Source organism: Moschus berezovskii, chromosome 21, assembly GCF_049115385.1.
Source record: "Moschus berezovskii isolate FMDL1 chromosome 21, NW_MosBer_1.0, whole genome shotgun sequence".
Lineage (NCBI taxonomy): Eukaryota > Metazoa > Chordata > Mammalia > Artiodactyla > Moschidae > Moschus > Moschus berezovskii.
Genome location: NC_142480.1, coordinates 1108176 through 1130292, shown reverse-complemented (window position 1 = coordinate 1130292; position 22117 = coordinate 1108176). Strand labels below are relative to the sequence as shown.

Genomic DNA, 22117 nt, shown 5'->3' with positions numbered 1-22117 from the left:
GGTCCCGTGGTGGTTCTGGCTGTTTTGAGGCGCCTCCGTGCTGTTCCCACGGGCCGTGCCATGGTGCGCTCCCCCCAGCAGTGCACGGGCTTCCAGTCCGAAGCACGTTTGTTTCTGAAATGGATCTAAGCATGTTTAGTAGGTAACACTTGGCATCTTTTTGGTTTCCAAGAGAGCTGCTGCGTACTGGAGTGAAAGAGCTGAGCGCCTGTCAGAACTGGGCCCTGAGGGACCACCCAGAAAGAACCGGGCGGCTCCAGAGGCACCCCCAGGCATGCACTGACCTCCAACACCCCACACTCCTCCCAGGCACCCCGTCCAGCACAAGCGGCAGCCACCCCACCCCAAGGAATGCCTTGTCAGGGCCACCTGCCCCGGAGCCTGGAGAAGGGACGGCTCCCAGCCCAGGCGCCAGCCCCTGTGGCTGTCCAGCCCGCACCTTCAGGGCGGAGTCCACGAGGGGAGAGCGAGGCCCCGCCCCCCGCAGGTGCCGGAAGCCGCGGCCAGCTTCTCCCTGCGCCCACCAGGTGGCGCCCGAGGCCCGTCCCGCCAGGCCTTCTGGACACCCTGGGCCCCCGCCCAGCTGTCCCAGGTTTGCTGTGTGACCCCCAGCAAGCTGCCCTCTGGGCCTCTAGGGTCCCAGGGCCTGGCGGTGGCTGGAGTGTCTGTCCTAGCCAGCAGTGGACCCTGCAGGGTCCCGGTACATCCTGGTGATCAAGCCTGCTGCATGGACGGTGCTGCTGGGCAAACAGCTGTGCAGCCTGGGTGGCCTGCTTGAGGTACGGGGCTGGGGTGAAGCCGTGGGCACAAAGGCAGCCAAGGCATTAACTCTGACCCCCTGGCAAATCCTGCCAGGGGCGGGTGAAGGGACACCTTCCCTCCAAGTCATTCCCGGGCCTCCAGGCCGGCTGCCTTGGGTGCAGGAAGGCCAGGTGCACCCTGCCAGGGGGTCAGCCACATGCGCCTCCAGCCGCCACCCAGCGAAACGAGCCACAGAGTTGAAAAGCAACTTTTATTGAAGAATTTGGAGGGAAAGTCTCATAATAGTAAAAATACTAAAGTTGAGTATAAAAAAACGCCTTGGTGCAGCGCAGCGTCTGGCCAGGGGCGCACAGGGCACAGCGATGGCCCCTGCAGAGGGCACCGGCAGGGCCAGGGCGACAGCGGGAGTGAAGCTTCTAGAAGGACAAGCGCTACCAGGGGAGCCATCGGGGCGACGGTCCCAGTGGGAAAGGGGCACAGGGAGGGCTTTCTCCTGAGATCAGAAACCCCAGTACGCAGACAGTGACAGGTGGTACCCAGCCTGGCCCGATCGTGGAGGCCGCCCTCCTGTAGCCTCCGCTCAGCCCCTCCCCGAGCAAGAGGGGGCTGGGCCAGCACCCCACAGCCAGACGGCTTCTGAGGCTGCGGGGTCAGGGGAGACGGGCAGCCGGGGACAGCTGGCCGAACGGACGGAGGGTCCAGGGGCAGGGCCCATGGGGACCCATGTGCGCGCGGCTGCAGAAGTCCTCGTTTTCCTACAGGAATCTGTTCCAAAGGCCGAGGCCGCGTCTGGAGAACTGGATGAATAAATTAAGAGAAACTGCAGGACGTCTTCCTCCTGAGCTGGCTGGCCAGGGGCACTCTGCGCCTAGTGCGGGCGGCCCTGCCCACGGCATGGGGCACCTCCCCATCCGTGTTGGAGGACAGCGTGGTTCCACCCAAATGCATCCAGAAATAAAAAACATTAAATACAGATCCTCCATGCGAGGCTTCCTCCCAATCCTCGAAGCGTCGTCCGGAGTACGTGGCCACCCACGGCGGTATCCTGAGCTCGGCCCAGCGGGCCCCTCAGGCCGTGCCGCTGGCCGAGTAGGAGAACTGGGGGAAGTGGGGCCTCCGCTCGCTGTCCACCCCCTCCATGCTGTCATCTGCGGACAGGAGGGGTGGCTCAGCTCCCAGGCACCGGGGAGACCAAGGCAGGCCCCAAGGGCTCACCCCCCCAGATGCCACAACCAGCCTTAGTGGCCCCCGCCCCCATGATCCCGGGACCGGGGGACTGCGGCCCTGGCGCCCACCCTGTAGAGGGAAAGTGAAAAGTGAAGTCGCTCAGTCGTGTCTGACTCTTAGCGACCCCATGGACTGCAGCCTACTAGGCTCCTCCATCCAGGGACTTTCCAGGCAAGAGTATTGGAGTGGGTTGCCACTGCCTTCTACCCTAACAGGAGAGGGAGCCACCCAGTAAAATGCTGAACAGAATTCTGTTGCCTCGAGAGGAGGGGTCAGCGGGGAGGGCCACCCTCACCTTGGTCAGGTGGCGTAATGGTGATCATCTGGGCCGTGAACTCCTCATCAAAATACCTGGTGTCCGTCTCAGACGTGACCTGAGGCTTGAAGGGCGGGCTGAGCTGCAGGGGGGGTGAGGGGGGCGGGTTATGGGCCTTGCTCCTCTCTGCCCGGCACACCTGGACCCAGACACAGATCCCCACCCAGGAGGCAAGCCTATGGCCAGGCCTTCCCCGCCTGGGTGCCCTGAGGGACCTCGCCCTTCAGGGACCCATCTGTGGGGCTGCCCACCTCACTTTTGGGCCCCCTGGGCATCAGTGGCCAGGTAGCGTCAGGCTGCAGAGGGCCCACAACACAAGCTTTGAGGGCAACTCTAAAGGGCCAGGCTCATGGGAGGAAGCAAGGACCCCCATGTGCTCTGCCCTGGCCTGGGGGCAGGACTGCCTGGGAACTAGCAGCAACTAGCAGGCTAGGTCTTGGGTCAGGGCTGGCGCCAGAGCCCTCAGAAGGCAGGGCCAGGAGGCAGCAGGCCCTGGGGCAGGACCCTGGCTAGAGAGGGGCAGGGGCAGGGAGCCCATCTCAGGGACAGAGGTCCAGCTGGCTGCGTACAGCCTGCAGAGGAGGGGTGCGCTGGCAACAGGGTAGAAGCGGGCTTGGGGAGAGACACCTCGCAAGCCTAGGGACCACCTTCCTGGGTCTGTGAGCCACGGGCCGGCACAGCCAGGGCCTGGAGGTCGTGGGCCCCACAGAGGGCAAAAAGCAGAGAACCACGTGTGCAGAAAGCACGCTGCCTCAATCCTCGACAGCCGCCCCTTCATGTGTACGGGGGTGGGGGGAGCAAACTTGGGGGGAGGGGTGAGCAGGTGGGAATCAGGGGGGTGAGCAGGTGGGATCAGGTGTGAGCAGGTGGGATCAGGTGTGAGCAGCTGTGAGGGGTGAGCAGGTGGGATCAGGGGTGAGCAGGTGGGATCAGGTGTGAGCAGGTGGGATCAGGTGTGAGCAGGTGGGATTAGGTGTGAGCAGGTGGGATCAGGTGTGAGCAGGTGCAGGTGAGCGGGCGTGCCGGCCGAGGCGCAGCCCCACACACCTTCTTCTCATACACGTCCTGCCACACGATGCTGGCGAAGAATCGGTGCTGCATGATCTCCTTGGCGTCCTCGGAGCCCCCACCAAGCCTGGGGGCAAAACGGAGGCCAAGGTGACCGGTCATGCCTGCCGGGCCCGGGGCCCGGGGCCCAAGGCTCAGGCTGGGGCTGGCTGCCAGGCAGCAAATAACAAGAGCAGCCCCTTCCACGACAAAGTCCAGTAGGTGCAGGGCGCTAGGTGGGCAGGAGCTACCAGCCGGGCAGGGTCCTCCTGACCAGGTATGAGGGGCCGCCCTGCCTGGGCCAGCCCAGGCCAAGGACATCACACACGGCCCCCAGCACAGCCTGCTGGGCACTCGGGGGACAGGCAGCGGGAGGGCGGCTGGGGGCAGAGCTCACCGCTGCTTGGGGTCCTTCTTGAGCAGCCCCGAGAGCAAGGACTTGGCCTCCGGGCCGAGCGTGCGCGGAAAGCGGATCTCCTCCATGAGGATGAGCTCGAAAAGCTTCTCGTGATCCTGGTTGTAGAAGGGCAGGCGGCCGCAGAGCATCTCGTACATGACCACGCCCAGCCCCCACCAGTCCACCGCTCGGCCGTAGTCGTTATCCTCCAGCACCTGGGGGCGCAGGGCGCAGGCTCAGAGGCACAGGAGGGCCTGGGGGCGGGCGCGGGGCGGCGGGCGCGGCGGCGCACCTCGGGGGCCAGGTACTCGGGGGTCCCGCAGAACGTCTTCATGGTGGCGCCGTCCTTGATGCCCTCCTTGCACAGCCCGAAGTCGGTGATCTTGATGTGCCCGTCCTTGTCCAGCATGAGGTTCTCCAGCTGCAGGAGTCGGCCTCCAGCTCAGCCGGCGCCGGGCGCCTCCCCGCTCTCCCCGCCCGCCCCCCGGCCCCGCCCCGGCCCCGCCCACCTTGAGGTCCCTGTACACCACGTTCTTCTCCGAGTGCAGGTAATCCAGGGCTGACACGATCTCCGCGCCGTAGAAGCGGGCCCGGTCCTCGGGAAACACCCTCTCCCGGGACAGGTGGAAGAAGAGCTGCGGGACGAGAAGCCTGAGCGGGGCCTCGGGGCAGAGACCCTCCCGGCGGGGAGTGGGGAGGCAGCCCCCGAGCACCCAGGGCTCAGAGAGGGCCGCCCCGGGGCAAGGCCCTACCTCGCCCCCGTTGGCATACTCCATGACGAAGCACAGGCGGTCGTGTGTCTGGAAGGAGTACTTCAGGGCCTGTGAGGGTAGCAGAGCTAGAACCCGGCCCTCGGCTGGGCAGGGACTCTGCCCTGTGGAGTAGGGGACCCCCAGCTGCCCCAAAGGCCACACCCAAGGACCAGCAGCTGCAGGTCCAGTGACCATGTGGAGATACCCCTGCAGGACACGACCCACTGCCTTCATGCGTCAAACCACAGGCAGCCTCACTTCAAAAGAAAGGCTTCTGATGGGATGGCCCGCTGGCTCGGCTCACGAAGACACAGATGGAGGACCCCCCCCCATGCCCTGCTCCATCCCGCATCCCCAGGGAGAGCCAGAGAGAGGCAAGCGTCCCCAAGGAGAGCAGGTCCGGATCTCTGCAGGACTTGAGGTGGCCCACTGGAGGGTGGAGGGCATGACAAAGCCTGGCCTTCTCCTCACCATCCTCTGGCCAGACGGAAGGGAAGGGGCAAAATGAAGCAGAGGAGGCAAAGCCCCGCTCACGAGTAAGTCTGGGCGGACAGTGTCTGCTCTTAACGCCTAACGCTTCTCAGGAGAAAACATCTCAGGGACAAAAGCACCAGAAGCCTGACTGCTCCTCGGCTCTCCCCGCTCTAGATAGGCATCCCCTGGAGACAGGACGCTGTGCTGAGCACAGCGGTCCCGGGGACAGGACTCTGGAGAGTGGCCCGGTCGCCTGACTGCTGACTTTCTGGGAGCGGGGCCAGCCAGGCCGGGCAGCTAATTCCAGCTAACACCTTGCTGCTCCCGAAGGCTTGGGGTTTTCCATACATCCCTCCTGGGCCAAGTTCCCCCAGGACAGGGACTGCCGGCTGGGAGCCTCCCAGGGGAAGCCGAGGAAGGCCGTGCAGAGGGTGGGTGTGGGGAGTGCAGCCTCCCGGGGTCTCAACAGGACTGAGGGAAGCCGGGAGCCCCTGCCGCACCCCTGCACCTGGCACTGCCGGCCGCCCCTCCCGCAGGCCCGCCCACCTTCAGCCAAGCTCTGAGCCTGCCCAGTCAGCAGGGAGGACGGGCTGGGGTCCCCAGAGCTGCGCATCCACTCTTCCACCACCGGGGACATGGTGGGCACTCACCGTCAGGAACGGGTGCCGGGAGTTCTGGAGAACGCGGTTCTCCGTGAGTGTGTGGGCCACCTCGTCCTGGAAGACAGGCCCTGCTGAGCCGCCTGCCCGGCCCGCCCGGAGCCCAGAGCCCAGCCCCCGGCCTCGCCTGGCCCCCACCTTGGCCACGATGACCTCCTTCTTCAGGATCTTCATGGCGTAGTAGCGGCCTGTGGCCTTCTCCTTCACCAGGATCACCTTCCCAAAGGTGCCTTTGCCCAGCAGCTTCAGGTACTCAAACTCATTCATGGTCTGAGGGCAGCGTGCAGGCACCAGGGTAAGGGGGCAGCAGTGACTGCGGGCGGCCCAACAGGCCGAGGGGGCTGGGGTCTCCATGGGCAGCCTTGGGGCCGCGCACATGGAGGCCGGGGAAGCAGGCGGGCGGGGATGTTCCTTGGGGGTCCAGGGCCCAAAGGAGATGGCAGGGCTGTGTGCCCCGACTGGGAACACTGGAGTTTGGGGACAGGATGACAGTACCCAGGCCTTCCTGCGCCCAGCGTTTCTCCCCCGCCTCCGTGCAGGGGCTGGGAGGCAGGGTGTAGGGCGGCCGTGACCGCAGGGCCCCGGGCAGGGCTGGGGCTCACCACGCGGTGCTTGGGCTTGGCCAGTGACACCTCCATCTCCTCAGCCCCCGAGTGCTCGCCGGGTGAGCCCGGTCGGAAGTCCATCGTCTCCTCCTCCTGCCTCTTGAGCCCGTCGGCCACTGTCTGGATGGCGGTGGCCCACTCGTCCCTGCAGGACGCTGAGGTGAGGCGCCCGGCTCTGCCCGGGCCCAGGCCCCCGGCCGCGGCGCCCGAGCTCCTACCGCTCCTCGGGCGTCTCCACGTGGAACGTGCGCTGGATGACCGTGGTCCACTGCAGGCAGCGGATGACAAAGCTGTTGGGCCGCGGCCGCTCCGTCTTCATCAGCTGGCACTCTAGGGGCAGGCAAATGCCCGTCTGCACGGCATCCCGGCCCACCCACCGCAGGCCAGACCTCCCCAAGCCTCAGTCTCCCGCCCGGTAAAAGGGGGCCAGAGCTCCCCTTCCAGCTGGGACCCTGGTGAGAGGCAGGCAGGGCCCCTGACGGGGTGTCTGTGACTGGGTGGATCCATCTCCACAGTCTATTCTTTGGTCTCCGAGCTCCCCAGCTGCCCAGGACACAGCCCTCACCCAGGAGGAGTGTGGGAGGCCTGGGGGGCCGGTGGGGAGGAGGCCTCCAGGATAGGAGCTCCCCAGCTTCCCGAGCAGGAACGTCCCAGCCCTTTCCCAGCCACACGAGGACCAGTGGGCTCCCCACCTCGTCTCAGTGCAGGGCTAGGCCGGGGACGAAGGCTGGTAATAACACCCTCTGGAGAGGCTGCCTGTCCACCCCAGAGGCCACCTGGGCTGCACCCTCCCCACACTGCTGCCCACGGCCCTGGGTGCACGCAGCAGTAGAAACAGGCGAGCAGGCCTAGGAGCGCACGCACGCCTGGAGCACGCGTGCCCCAAATGCAAGCACACCTGCAGCAAAGGAGCCGTGGGTGTGCCCGGGGCCCAGAGAGGGGCTGGGTTTCAGCTCTGCCTGTGCGAGGCAGGAGGGGCCTGGGGCCAGTGCGGGGGCCGCCGACATTCCAGCATCTAGGCCCTGGCAACCGTGAGGGGCCCGCCAGGCTCAGCCGAGTGCAAGGAAGCAAGGAACCGTCTGCCAGGCTGGGGACCAGGGCGGGGGGCTCGGTGGGGGTGTTGCTGGGGGCCCGCTTCTACCCAGGGCAGGGGAGGGAGGAAAACCCAGCCTTCTGGGTCCGCACACCCCCCTCCAACTCACTCTGCCCATCAGAGACCACCAGGAGTCCCCAGGACCCAGAGGGTTGACCCCCACCCAGGGCCTGACTTCTCGCCCCCCACCCTGGGACTGCCTCCCCAGTGAGCAGCCCCTGCTGCAGAGGCCCCTCAGAGCCGCCCAGCCCTCCCTCGCAGCTCTGCCCCACCTGCTGCTGGAAGCCCTTCTGGGTGGTGCCCGCCTACCGTGTATCCCGATGGGCCCCACAGTCCCCTGCGCTGGGTTCGGGCAACACTCCCAAGGGACCTCCTCCTCCACGAGGTGGCAGCTGCCCAGCTGAGCATCCTTCCCAGGCCCAAAGCCCCCAGCCCAGCCCAGGGGGCCCCGTGGGGAGCCCAGACGTGTGGCCATGGGGCTGCCAGGAGGGGGATCTGCCTCCTTGGTCTCCCCCCACACCCTCCCCCGTTCTACCTGCTTTGCTGACGCCTGAAGAGCCTGGGAGAAAGGTTCAGGGCTCAGGACAACCAGGCCCCGGTAAAGCACCCCAGGGAGCCCCCAGCCCAGTCCAGGTGGCCCCATGGGGAGCCCAGACACGCGGCCACGGGGCTGCTGGGAGGGGGATCTGCCTCCTTGACCTCCCCCTGCCGCTGTTCTCCCTGCTTTGCTGACGCCTGAGGAGCCTGGGAGGAGGGTTCAGGGCTCACGGGAGCCAGGCCCTGGTAAAGCACCCCAGGGAGCACCCAGCCAGGCCTCCCCTGCAGCACGGACGGGCCAGGCACGGCAGTGGGGGCGGGCAGGACAGCCCAGGGAGCAGGCCGGCCCCCACCTGGGGATCTGCAGGCGCAGAGGCTAGGGAATGGGCCATGGTGCTACCCCCCACCCTGCACCAGAACCCCAGTCTGACGCAGGGTAGGGGAGCTGGCGGACCCTGGGCTCCCAGGGCATGAAGCAGGGAAGGCAGAGCCAGCTGGAGGGTGGGGGCTTTACAAGGGAGCCCGGGGTGGGACCGGGACTGTGCTCCACGCCCCAACAGCAGGTGGGCGGGCCCCGGGGTCTGCCAGTTAACAAGCCATCACTCACCCACCCCCCCAGGCCTGCGTCCCAGTCCAGCCCTGGGCACAGCACCCTGGGCTAGAGGCCTTGCCTGGCCACCCGTCCTCACGCCTGGGTCCCCCTGCTGTGGGCAAAGTCACACCTATCATCCCCCTGCAGATACACGAGGTCGCAGTAGCACTTGCTTTAGAAAATGTGCCCATCCATTGAGCCTCCTGAGACGCCCTGGGCCGGCAGTGCCGCACCCCCCCAGCCCGCACCCCGCTGAAGTGGGCACACACTGCGGGGCTGGGGCCTCTGAGAGCCTGTGCCAGAAAGACGGAGGCCCCGAAGCCAGTGCGCTCCGGCTGCCTTGGGCCCGGGCCTTGGGGAGAAGCTCTGGGGGGCCGTCAGCGCCTCCGGGGGGAGCACTCCGCCCCCAACAGCCCCAGGCCTCAGCTCAGAGACCCCCGCAGCCAAAACCAGCCACAAAGCAGTCCCCGAGGGCTGCCGGCCCAGACGCCGAGGCAGCGGGGTGCCATGAGGGGCTGCAGACACGCAGGGACCCCCGCCCCCGGCTGCCTCGCACTTACGGGCCACGGAGAAGTTGTTGAGGGGCGACTCACGCTGCTCCAGGTCCTGCGGCCGCTCCTTATAGCCGATGAAGGTGCCATCATTCTTCAGGAGAAAGTAACGTGGCCGCCAGGTCTTGATGTACTCACCTGCGGATGCAGCGGGCAGGCATGAGGCTGGGCCCACACCCTCATCCCCAGGGTCAAGGATTGGGCCAGGCCAGGCACGGACCCCGATCCCCCAGGTGGAGTGCAGGCAGGGGGTGAGGCTGGGCCGCTGGGCCACGCGCCGGGCCCACACACCCTCGTCCCCAGGTCGAGGGTCAGGCACAGACCCCGATTCCCCCTGGGGTGGAGGCCGGGTGGGCAGGTGGGGCTTGCTATGGGAGAGCACCCACCTCTGATGGAGAGCCCACCCCGGCCTGTGTTGGAAAGGGGGTCAGGTGGGCGCCTGGACCTGATGGAGGCCGGCCCAGTCCTAAGGGCCCTCTAGGAGCCGGGCGTCCAGCACCACACTCGAGAGTGAGACGCCCGGGCTCCCCTGGCAGACGCGAGCCCACCCTCAGCAGGTCCCCAGGGTGGGCACTCAGAGCAGAAGCCCCTGCCCACGTGATGACCCTCCTGCCATCTGGGGAGTGCCCAGCGCACTGCTATGAAGCCAGGTCCAGAAGGCCCTGCATTCTGCCCACGGGTCACCCAGGTCCCCGGGAAAGTTTCCCCCAAGTTGTGCAGCATCAGCCGTACACGGGCGCTCGCGCCAGAAAACCAGAGCAGATGTCCTCCATGACGTCCCAGCGACTGCCATTTTTCATACTGTCACCCAGAAAAAATGTTTCATTTCCATTTTGCCGAGCAAGGAGTTTAAACGACAACAGAGACCTTACTAATTAGATGCCCGCTTCAGCAGAGGGGGCCGGGCTTTCCTGGACGCGGCCACCTGGATGCCGAGCAGGGCCTGGACCCCTACCGCTAGCCCGCTCCTCCGCCGCAGCCCCCTCCCACCCCGGGCCTCTGGGGGATGCCAGGGGCGTCCAGGAACCCCCTGCCATCCCCCAGGAATCGCAGGCAGGGGTCTCCACCAGGCCCAGACACTACTGACCCACCCGGGACGGCCCAGGAAGCGGCCAGTGACCTGCCCCGACCCTGGTAGCGTTTAGCAGGGTCCCCACCCAGTCCTGAGACCCAAACCCCAGGGGAGGTGGCCGGCACGGTGCTTCCTGTCTCGTGGCTGGGGACCCTTCGACAGCCTGTGCCAGCGCCAGGGGAGGAGGACAGGGGTGGGAGGCAGAGCTGGCTGGGGGCCACCCGCTGCCCGTTGCCCGCCCGCAGCTCACCCCACCCGCCTGCGCGCCAGTCTGGAGCTGTCGGCCCCTGATGGAGAGCCTACCGTCCCGCCAGCTGCCGCTCCCCGGGATGCTAAGTGCGCTGGGAGAGCGATGCGTGCCGCATCCGAGCCGCCCCCAGATCCATCTTCATCCACCAAATGCTGCAGCCCCCACCGTGCCCAGCGTGGGCCCCCAGCACCGCGCCCCACGTGGGCGGCCAGCAGGACCCCCATACACCCCCGCCCGAGCCTCAAAGCCCAAGCCTCAGACCCCCTTCCCCAGCTGCGGACCCCGCCCGCTCTCCCGCCATGAGCTCACTGCCAGGGTGGTGTGGGCTCTGCCACCCGACCCAGGCGGGTGGGAGCGGGGAGAAAGCGGGCCAAGAGAAGCCCAGGGGCAGGCCCAGGAGGAGAGGTCCAAGGCCGGCCGCAGGCCTGCTGGGCCCCCCGCCAGCCCCACACCCAGAGCACTACAGGGGGCCAGGCAGCCCATAGAGGACGTGACGGCCTCTCCCCGCACCCGCCTCGGACCCCCAACAGCAGCACGCAGACGCCCGTAGGAGGAGCAGGAGCCCTGCTGCAGCGTGGGGACATGGGGGCAGGCCAGCGCCGAGGCTCAGAGACACACAAACCCCGTTCTTCAGTCTCTGGGAGGCTCCCGCCTGCAGACGTCCAGCCAGGCGGTCACCTGGGGGCCGCCAGCTGCGACCTGGGCTGTGGCCTGCATCTGAATGAGCTCGGCACAAGACAAGACGCGGGGAGGGCCGCCGGCCCAGGGCCTGGCCACACTGTGCTGACCTCTAGGCTTTAACACTTGGGGGCCGATGAGGGGAGGACAGCAGGACAGACACCCGCAGCCCGTGCTGGGGACAGACGGACGGGGAGGCCCAGGGCGGGGTCCCCTCAGCATCCCCATGCACGGCCTGCCAGGGGGCCCTTCCACCACGCCAGCTCATCCCCAGGAAGCGGCTACAGGACCCCCCAGGAAGGGGGGTCCCTCTCCAGCACTGCTGGCCTCCCACAGCCGGGCCAGGGACCGGCTTGGGGACAGGACGGATTCAACCTGATGGCCAGCCCCCGACATCTCCCAGTGTGAGTCCCAGCACAGGTCCCAGCGCACAGTGGGTCAGGGCGCCCGGGCAGGAAACCCAGAGGCCGAGATCCAAGCTGTGGGCCCTGGGGACGCAGCACGCAGGCTCCCAGTACCTGGGCCTGCCATGGGCGCACCTCCCCCGCCGCTGGCCCCTCTGAGCCCCCCGCACGGGCCCTTGAGCTGGTCCTGAGTCCCCAGCTCTCGGGGAAACTGCTGGATGAACGCGCTGCCACAGCAGTGGTGGGTGGCAGGCGGCGGCTGGCAGGGGGCCAGGCGGCACCGTGCCGCTCCTCCAGAGCGGAGCGAGCCGCAGCAGGCCCGGGGAGCGGGTGCCAGCTGACGGCGCGCCCCGCGCGCTGCCCCCGCCCCACACCCATCGGCCACTGACAGCCACTGCATGCCCCAGCTAGCCAGGCCTGCACCCAGCTGCATCCCCACATCCGCAGGCCCCGTCCCACCAGCAGGACACCCATCCACGGACGGTCAGCACACACCAAGGGCCGGTGCCAGGGAGGGGGCGCAGCCCACCCTAGCAGAGCCCAGGTCTGCCGGGCAAACCACACTACCAGCTCCTTGCTCCTGGGGACGCAGCGCTCACGAGGTCCTCCTGGGGGCACAACGGGCAGTTTGGAGGAGTGGACAGGACAGGCGTCCGGTCCCGGCCCAGCGGAGGTGGTGGGGGGAGGGGTGTGCCCCATACGGTCCCTGAGCCTGCCCGGGTGGCCCACAAGCAGAGAAGGGGGGGCATCACGACCAGCCGCTCCTGGGGGAATCAGCCCAAGACAGGGGTTCTCGAGGCGACAGAGAGGCGGCCGGGGCCAGAGTCAGGGTCCCGCTGCCGGGCCAGGCCCGCTTCCAGACGCTGACTGAGAAGCCATGAAGTCTCTGGTTCTGACATCAAGCGGGCAGGGCCCACGGCGCACAGACTGCGGAGGAGCGTGGGGAGGCGGGGCGCAGTCAGGGGGCACGCCGGGCCCCCCACCGAGGCCGAGCAGGAGGAGCCAGGGGCTGCATGCCCGCTTCCCGCTGCCCCAGGGCAGCACTGGGCCTCCGGGCCTCTTGCCAGCCATGGCCCACCTCTGCCCTGCCTGCACGCCCACCCGGCCTGGACATCCACCCACCTGGCCACCCTCTCCGAAGACCCCGCCTCCGCCCTGGGCACCACACGTCACCCGCTGCACCAGCCAGAGAAAGCGGCAGCCCTGACCCCGGCCTGCGCAATTCCAGCCGGCACTGGGCCCCAGGGTGCCCCCCCCCCAGCCTCGGAGCTGCCCCCCTGGCTCCATCCCGGGGCCTCTGCCGGGGACACGGCGCCTCCTGCCCAACCGACCACCCTGCCTCTCGTCTCCCTGTCCCCCAGCAGCCAGATGACCCTGAGCCACGTCACCACTCACTCAGAAACCTCGCCCACTGAGCAGCTGCAGCCCCACTCCCCAGGGGCCGCCATGGACTCACGTTCTCCGCGCGGCCGCCCAGCAGGCCTCATCCGCCGCCCTGGGCCTGCGTGGCGCCCAGCCTCACTGCCGCGGGGGTGTCTAGGGGCCCGCGCTTTTGGGATGTGAGGTGGAGGGGCAGCCCGGTGGCCTATCAGTCCACAGCTTCTTCCGTCAGCTGCTGGCCTGTAGGTCACAGGCCCCGGCCCTTGGGCAGGGTTGCCCAAAGTCACATGCACGCACATACTGGGTTTCCAGAACATTCCCCCAGGAACATACCTCTCACCCCTGTGCCAAGAACCCAGGATGGACCCAACCAAACCCAGGAAGGTGCCAGGCTCCCCAGGGCAGAGCAGAGGAGATGCACAAGGGGAGGGGCGTGAACAGATGCGCGGCACCGGCTCCGGGGGGGCAGCTGGGCCTGCCCTGCGCCCACGGACCCCCGCCCGCCGGTCCAGCCGCTCAGAGGGAACATCTAAGCAAGCCCAGCCTTCCTGAGGCCAAGGGGCTCCACGCACTGACACGCCCCCAGGAGAGCGCAGCACCCGCATGGCAGAGGAGTCGGACGCAGGACGGTTGGGGCCCCGCCACCCAGCCGCCCCCCAGCCAGCCGCCTGCCGCCTGCAGCTGCAGCCCCTCTCCCGGCGCTCCCCTGTGGCCGGCGGCCCACCCCCCCACGCCCAGCCCTGCCCCCTCGCACTCCCAGCCACACCCACCCTGCCCCGTCCCCTCCAAGCTCCTCAGAGCCCCCCACTCAGGTTTGCCACCCACCCTGCACCCCAGCCTGGGGTGGAGCAGCACATCCTCACGGCCAGAGGGCTCCTCTGAGGTCTGCTCGGTGTGGGGCCCCCGACCCTGGGGACCCCACTGAAGCCTCGGGGCAGGTGGGCCCCACGGGCCAAGTCCGGGGCTCAGCGTGCTCAGTTCTAAGCGCACACCCAGCGCCCCGGGGCCCCCAGGCTCGGCAAGAGCAAAGGCACAGGTAACCCACCCCCCATCAATTCCAACATTCCCGAGACAGGAGTCTGTTATTTCTGACGGTTAGGGAGCCAAGTGACGCAGGCGGGAAGGCAGGGAGGGTGTGGCCGCGTGGGGCACACGCGGGCTGGAGCTGGGGCCTCTGCCAAGCGGCCAGGGGGGCCAGGCCTGGGCCAGGGGCCCGCCCAGGGGGCTCATGGGCAGACGCGAAGGGCACCCACCCCGTGGGAGCAGTCACGCAAGGCCCCCGGGGCAGCTGCTGGCCGCGAGCCTGGCCGAGAGGATGCCCACAACCCACCGCACTTCTAGGAACTGGCCTGACGCGACCTGACCCAGGCTGCCCCGGAGGACCACGGCGGGCGGGATGCCCTCCCCGACGCCGTAGGGGCGCGGGCTGCACTCCCAGGGGCCAGGGCCCTCCCCACCCACCAGCGTGGGGCCAGGAAGCAGACGGGCAGTGTCTGAGTCTGGGGACCTGGGGTGGGGGCAGGGATGACCCCTCACCCCCAGCGCAAGGACGCCCGAGCTTCCTCTTTTGTTGTTTGTTTTGAAGGGAAAATTCAGCCCGCTCATAAAACAGGAAGCTTGGCCCCACACCGGCCCGCAGGCCTTAGCCTCAGCCACACGCCACAGCCCCAGCCCCAGCCCCAGGTCGCCACCTGTGGGCTGGGGGCACCTCTCCAGAAATGGCCCTTGGGGTTGGCTGTCTGCTCGGAGCGGCCCAAGGGGACCACCCAGACCAAAGCCACGGCCCCCGCAGCAAGACGCGGAGGGAAGCTGGGCGCGTCTCACTGGGCAGAGACACTGGAGCCCGGGGGCCAGCTCGGCCGGCTTTCCAGCCTGGGGCGCACAGCACAGGGAGCAGCCCCCTACCCTGGGGGGCCCACAAGCCCTGTGTTCTGGTCAGCAGAACCTTGGCCTCCTCGAGGGGAGCCGGGCTTCACCCCTACAGTCCCGCCCCGTGAGAAGCTCAGGCCTGTGGTGGGTGGGAGGCTGTCAGCACGTCGGACCACCATCTCCCCGGCCCAGAGCCAGCGGAGGGAGCGGGTGAAGTCCAGGACCGAGGTGGGGGCGGGGGAGGAGCCAGCACGGCCCAGAAGCCCACTCCCCACCAGGAGGCCTAGGAGCAGCTCAGCGAGCTGGCAAGGGCCTGGACCAGGGAAAGGTCTGGGCCAGCCACGGGCTGGGGTCGGGGCAGAGGCAGGCCTGAGGCGCCGCTGGGACCCGGCCCCTACCCCAAGCCTCAGGAACACAGGGCCCCCACCAGGCGGATCTCACTGAGGGAGTGGGGGCCAGACCCAGCAAGGCTCCCAGGCAGGGAACCCCGTGCCCCAGGCCGGCACTCCGCCCGCCTCTCAGTCCCTGCCCACCAGGTTGCGGCGTGGGGGCTCCTGCTGGGCTGCAGGCCGAGTCCAGGCAGCCCTGCCTCCTGGAGGAGGGCTGCTTTTTCATGCTGCTCACTTTCAAAACTCAGGACAGCACACAGAAGACCAAGTCTTTGCAAAGCTGCCTCTCTAAGCCTCACTGAGCCCTTTGCTCCCCAGCACCTGCGGCTGGAGCTGAGCAGCAACTGCCTGCCACTGGGGGTGCCACGCACGGCTGGGGGCATCTGCCCACCACTCGCGGCATCCCGCTTTGCTCAGGAAGTCCTCCCACCTCTGGGACATCCACTCATACTCGGGACGTGCAGCTGTCTTGCAGGAGCTCTGCCCACGGTCCCTGCAGCCCCACTCAGCCCAACCCTCGTTCTTCCGAGCCCCTAGCAGCTTGGTCACACGCCTCCTGGGACGCCTGGGGATGCAGAGGCCCGGAGGCCGCGCCTGGGTGCCGCGGGGTGGGGACGGACACTGGCCACCAGGCAGGCTCTCCTCTGCCCTCTTGGCTGCTCTGGGCCAGAGCATGCGTGTCAGTGATGCAGTCCCTGAAGGGCAGGGAGAGGAACCAGGCCCAGGGGTCTGTCCTACACGGACCCTGGCTGCCCGCCCCCTAAAGTGCCTTCGCCCTTTGCCCACGGGCCCGCAGCAGCCCCGTGACCTCCGTAACAAGAGGCACCGCGGGGGCACTCGGGGGTCCGTGAGGAGCTGGAGGACAGTCAGAGCCTCCCCCCAACTCAGAATCAGACCCCTGGCGGTGGAGATGGGGAGAGGAAGGTGGAGCCCCCTGCCCACTCCCGGCACGAGCCCCCACTCCACCCAGAGCCACCCCATGGCGGGGCTCGGCGTCCTCCTCCGGCCAGTCCTGAGAGGTGGGGGCAGGGCAGGGGGGTGGGAGCACATAGGAGCAGCTCACATTGCCTCCTCCAACCCACTGCGAGGGGCTGGACGTGCAGAGCCACCTGCCTGCGGACCCCCAGGAAGTAAACACGAGTCCCCCCACAGCCCGAGAAACAGCTCCGCCACAGCCCTCCAGCCCCGAATTGGGGGCCCCAGGAGCACTGGGGGAGGGCCGTGGGCGTGGACCCAGGGCACCCCCGCGTGAGGCACGGCCCCTCCTGGGCCACAGAGGCCAGTGCGCCCCGCCACACCGCCCGGTGGGCACGTGAGCCAGAGGCAGTGTGGACAGAAGACCACCGTCAGGCCTGAGGCTGGCTGCACTCCGCCCCGGGGCCAAGCGCCCACCCCTCCAGGCCTGCCCCCCATCTGCTCACACCATACAGACGGGGACATCAAGGCCTGAGGACACCACACATTTGCCTGTGGAGAAGGACACGGTGACGGGGAGCTGCCTGGACGCCCCCTGCCCCTCCAGAAGGCACACACCCTGAGCGGCCCTCTCAGACTCACCCAGGCATCAGAAGGGCGCTTCTACCCAAACCGGGCTGGCCAGGGGACCCCTCAGGAGCTGAGCTGCGGGCCCTGGCAACCCTGAGCCGCGGGCGTCTCCCAGGTCAGTCCCTGGTCAGGCAGTTGACAAACGCTTGCCACGGGTTTAGAGGCCCTGGGCCCCAGGGTGCCTGTGCTTCCGCCCGGTGCAGAAGCGAGAACGGGGACCCGGGCAGGCCGAGACCTGACCCTGAAAAGGGCGACGAGGTGAGCAGACAGGGCGGGACCTGGCGGGGATCGGGGGCAGGGACCAGGAAAGGGTCAACGCTGGGGGAGGGGACCCAGCAGGCTGGCCGCTGCAGGAAGCCCCGAGGATGCTGGCCACGGACCACAGGCCCCTGCAGCCGCCTCACCTCCATTCAGAGGCCGAGCACTGTGCCCCCGGCTGCTGCCGGAGCGAGCTCTGAAAGCTCACGCTGACCGCATCCGTGACCCCTGCCGCACCCGGAGTCTCATCTCCGTCTTCCCTGTGATTCCCAGGCTGCTCCGCCGGGCGGCTCCCCAGCTGCCCAGCCGTGCCTGAGGTCCCCCACCAGCAGCCTGTGGGATGCTGAGGTGGGAGGAGACACCGTCCCCGGAGGGTGCATGAGGAGTGGGGGGCATGTGGCTAGCTAGCGTGGGGTGGCCAGAGCTCTGGGAGGGAGCTGGTCTGCAGGAAGGGGAAGTTGGGGGAGCAGGTGGTGACTAACCAACCCCCAGCCTGGAGCAGGAAAGCATGACCTGCCCAAACACCTCAGACACCTCGACACTGAGCCTGTCCAGCCCCCTGGCCGCCTGTCCAGACTCTACAGGACAGGAGGGTGTGAGGCAGACAGGGCCTCAAGGCAAGGGGACCAGGCCCAAGCTCCCATCCCACCAGCTTCCCGAGAGCCCCTCCCTGGGCATATGGGCAAGCGGGGGGCAGGCTGGGTAGGGGCCAGGGCCTGGCAGCACCAGCGCGAGCCCGCCCCACGCCAGGCCTTGGGCGGTGCGGAGCCCCCTCCTGCCCACAGCCCGGCCAAGACTGGCCCCGGGCCAGGCCCGCCAGCCCTGCCCTGCCCTCAGGAGCCCTCAGGCAGTGCCCTGGGCCGCCAGTGCGCCAGGCCTTGGACGGGCCCCAGGCCTCACTGCCTTCCAGGAAAGCGGGTGGTTCTCCCCACCCGCAGCCTCGGCCAGGCGGCCGCTCCACGGGCTGCACGCTGGCCTGGGGTGCACGTTCCCACCCAGGAGGCCCTGTGGGACTTGTGTCCCCCAGGCCGCAGGGACGTCCGGCCCCAGACGCCCCCCTGGGCTGCTCCCAGAGTCCAGGGAGGCCCCGCTGGCCCAACAGCCACAGCCCAGACCGCCCCCAGCCCCCGAGCAGCCCCGGGCCCAATTCGGGGCCCTCAGCCTGGCCGCCCACGGGCACTGACCTCGCTTGTGCAGCCAGCCCTCCTTCACGATGGCCACGTCGTTCATGCTGCCACGGCTCCCGCGGCCGACACGGCCCAGACCTCACTCTCCTGCCTCTCAGTGGGGTCCTCCCCGCACCCAGCGGGCCGCCGACAGCCTCTGGAAGAAGCAAAGGGACGCATGAGGCTGTGCTAGGCCCGGGAACACTTCCTCGGAGCCTCAGGTGAGTCCAAGAGGCCCATGGCACCTGGGGTCTCGGCCCAGGCATGCCTTCCCACACGACCTGTCCCCCTTAGCCTTCAGAGCTGCTGTCGCCCCCCCGCACAGCCTTCCACCCTCGCTCCAGATCCCAAGTCATTTACACAGCTCCCTGAGCCAGGCCCCCCACCCCCCCATCACCACCCCGCCTGGACCGCAAATCCCTCAGAGCTCTGTCCCCCTCTCTGACCATTCCCACCTCCCCTGACCTCTGTACAAATGACCCCTGGCCCCAGAAGGTCCCCCGTGGTATATCCCAGCCTCCCTAACCTGCCGACCCAGCAGAGGCCCTCTCTTCCAAGCAGTCCCCCTGACTGCTTCGGTCCACACCGCCTGGCCTCCCCAGACCCCTGGCGAGGGCACCCAGGTCTCCCCATCCGTGGTGCTCCTGCCCTGAGGCAGACATTCCTGAGAAGGACCCAGGCCTCCTCCTCTCCATCCCAGACTGGGAAGGAGAGGAGTTCCAGTGCAGAGAAGGCAGGGCCAGGCGTGCAGGCGGCTGCTGCAGACAAGCCAGAGCCCTCCAGGGTGACACGAAACCCCTCACACACCCACCCCAGAGAAACCCTAGGCCCCTCCTAAACCTCAGCGCCCCCACCAGCCTGAATCCGGTTCATTCATTCGGCCACCATGGACCAGGCATCTCTGGTTTTGCCAGGCTCGGCACTGGGCGCTGGGCACAAAGAGAGGCTCAGACGAGCCCTGTCTGTGAGGAGCACCCGGTCCAGGGTGGTTACAGACCCATAATTACAGCATTCAGGAGGCAACAAATCAGGGCCGGGGGCGGGGGGGGGGCTGTACAAACACAGAGGCCCAGCACCCGCCCTTCAGAGGCCCACCAGCAGCCTCCTCGTGAGCAGACACTTTGGCCATTGATCCTGTGTGGCCCACCTCACTGCTCCCTTGCTGGACGAACTCCTAGGCACCCCTCAAAACCCAGTGCCCACATCACCAGTTCTGGGCATCCTGGGAAACAGCATTCTCCCCACAAGCAGTCCTCCACTACCCTTCCAGTCGGGCACTCAGGAGGGCAGGCCTGGAAAGACTCCTTTCTGGGACCCTCAGGCTGGTCACACACCCCTAAGTATCTCCAACGTGGTACATACATACATATACACTCTTTCTATACACACTTTCTATATGCATCTCCCACAGCCCGCCTAACTGGGCTCCTGGAGAAAGTCGCTGTGCACTGTTCATCCTGGGCTAAACCTCGAATGGCAGGAGGCCCCACTCTCTACTTTGCATCTTAAGGACAGGGAAGCCGCTCTTTGACCCCCCTCAGCGGGCCCACAGGCAGGCATGGCAAGTGAGACTGGAGGAGGGACCACCATGGACGGGCCTCAGAGCTGCACAGGGGGCTCTGGTGACACTCAAGTGGGCGTGGCCTGGAGGCAGAGGGCTGGACTCAAAGACCTCTGCATTGGGGCCCCCACCCCCACGGGCCGAGCAGGTCTGCTACTGACAGGGCCAAACAGCTGTCGAGAGCCCCGCGTGTAAAAATATATCTGCACACACACACAGGGCGGTGTGCTTTTGCATAGAAAGGTACACACCGAACCAGGGCCTGGGCTGCCTCCCACAGGGTGGGTGGCTCGGAGGGGACCTCTGCTTTCGCGGCTTCAGTCCTGCTAGCGCCTTCACCACGAAGGTGAATTACTGCTATGACTGTTCAAGTCACGACCTTCCAAAAAAATAACAATCTCTGCTCCGAAAGGTCCCTTTCCTCGGCCTCCAAAACACCGCTTTATGAACTAGATGTTCAGCTAGGGGGAGGGGACCAAGCCCCACCAAGGCACCCCACCCTTCACTTGGACCGGAGGCCCAGGGCAGCTAGGAGTGGCCAGAGCAAGGTGGGAGGGGGCCAGGGGTGAACATCGGGGGGCTCCTCTGGCCCACGACCCCAGCTCTGTCCACCAGCACTGCCGGGACCCAATCCCACCCACCAAGTTCACCAGCTGCCCCAGGATCCCCCCAACCTGGGGCAGGAGCCCCAGCCTCTGGGATGGGTGGGCAGCATTCCGGAACCCACCCAGCTCCGGAACCAGTCTCAGGGCCCAGAAAAGCTGTAGTCCTTTGTGGGAGGGCCTGGGCACCCAGCCACCACGGACAACTTTTTGTCCATGGGAAAATGAAGTCCCTTCCAAGGGCCCACCCACAAACTTGAACGAGAGACGGGTCGAGTATTTTCCCCGGGCCCCCGAGAACCCAGTGTGCGCCGGGACCCCGCTGGCCGGGCGCCCGGGGAGCCCTCGGCCGCCACGGACCCCCGGCCCCGGCTCGCGGCCGCACCCCTCCGCCCCGGCCCGGGCCTCGCCCGCCGGAGCCGCTTCCCCAAGGTCATGCGGGAGGCCGGGGCCGGAGCCCGCCGCCCCGCCGCCCGCCCGGCCCGCGCCCTCCCCGCCCAGGCCGCGCTCGGCCACTTCCTGCTCCCGCGCCTCCACTCCGGCCGCGCGCGGCCCGCGCCCCGGCCCGGGCGGCCGCGAACAAAGCGGCCCGGCCGCGCGGAGGAAATCCGGGCCCCGGCGGCGGGCGGCGGGCGGGCGGGGACTCACCGGGCGCCGCGTCCGGCGAGAGCGCGGGCCTAGCCGGGCCGCGGCCTCCGGCGCCCGCTGCTCCGCATCCCCGCGGGCCGGCCGGCCGGGGCCGGGCAGGAGGCCGCGGCGGGCGCTGCTCGGGCGGGCCTCGCGCGCCGCCGGGCCCGGAGCTCGTGCGCCGCCGCCGGCTCGCTGCTCGGGATGCGCTGGCTGCGCGGCTGCGCTGGGCCGGCCGCCCGCCCGCCGCGCTCGGCCCCGCCGGCCCGCCCTCTCCCCGCCCCGCGCCCGCCCCGCCCGGCCGCCCGCCCACATCCGCCTCCGCCGCCCCGGGCGCCCCCTCCGCGGGGAGCGGGAGCGCGCGGCGGGAGGCCCTGGGGCCGCTGCCGCCCCGCCCCGGGGCCTGTCTCCGGGCCGCAGCCTCCCTGGCCTCGGTTTCCCAGTCTTGTCCGGCCAGCCCGCACTTCTCGGCCCAGTCCAGCCCCGACCCTGTAACAGGGCCGGACTGGGCCGAGCCGCCTGCTTCTGACTCCCCCCGGCGGGAGCAGGGCTGGAGTGTGGGTTAGTCTGACTTTTAGACTATGCCCCAAGCTGGGGAGCCGATGGCTCGGGGCGGGCCACGGTGGGCCTAACAGACCCAGTTCAAGGCCCCTTGCCTAGCGCAGGCTCCTTGGGTGTGGGGGGGCGTGCAGGAGGCTGCCTGGAAGGTGGGCAGTCCTCTAGATGTCTGTGCACTGAAGGCTTGCTTGGGTCTGGCCCTGGGCTGGGCCCTCATCCCTGGTGGGGGTCTTCCAGAAGCTCCCCTCCCCAGAAAGACATCTGGCAGCTACAAAAGTGAACGGGGACCGAGAGAAAAGAGGGCCACAGGGCCCAGGGGAGGGGCGTCGTTCAGCACACCTGGGCTGGAGGGACCCCTCCAGACACCCAGAAGGGGTGCAGGAGGGCGGGCTCCAGAAAAGGGCTGTGACAGCTTGAGGCAGCCCGGGGTCCTCCCTGATGTCCCCGGGGGCCCCGGGCACGCGTGGGGTGCTGGGGGCCAGCGAAGGGGCCAGCATGGCACTGCAGACAAGCCCCCACACGACCCCTCCCTGGCCCTGCTGAGCACAACCTGTTCCAACAGCTGCCCCTCCCCCCACCCCCCAGGCCTCCAAGTTGACTGCAATCCCTTCAGCAAAGGAAGAGTTGTGGGCTACCTTCCTGGCGTTGGTGTGTATTTGGGGGGAGGACGACATTTTTGTTCTTCCTCCAGAGTCAGAGTTTTAGCCTGGTTGGGAGGAGTGGGGTATAGACACTTCATCTGGGTC

The 22117-nt window shown here is 68.1% G+C and overlaps 1 protein-coding gene across 1 annotated transcript; it reads right to left on the bottom strand.

Moving 5' to 3' along the window:
* Nucleotides 1-998: 998 nt before the first annotated feature.
* On the bottom strand, nucleotides 999-21062 carry AKT1 (AKT serine/threonine kinase 1). The gene is made up of 14 exons (XM_055418653.2): nucleotides 20835-21062; nucleotides 18042-18180; nucleotides 9022-9150; nucleotides 6458-6569; nucleotides 6237-6384; nucleotides 5773-5904; nucleotides 5626-5691; nucleotides 4502-4570; nucleotides 4259-4384; nucleotides 4042-4170; nucleotides 3750-3964; nucleotides 3353-3440; nucleotides 2285-2387; nucleotides 999-1910 (listed from the first exon to the last, which is right to left on the bottom strand). The coding sequence occupies exons 2-14, from the start codon at nucleotides 18085-18087 to the stop codon at nucleotides 1831-1833; spliced, it is 1443 nt and encodes a 480-aa protein (XP_055274628.1). The 5' UTR covers nucleotides 18088-18180; nucleotides 20835-21062; the 3' UTR covers nucleotides 999-1830.
* Between the last annotated feature and the right edge of the window lie 1055 nt (nucleotides 21063-22117).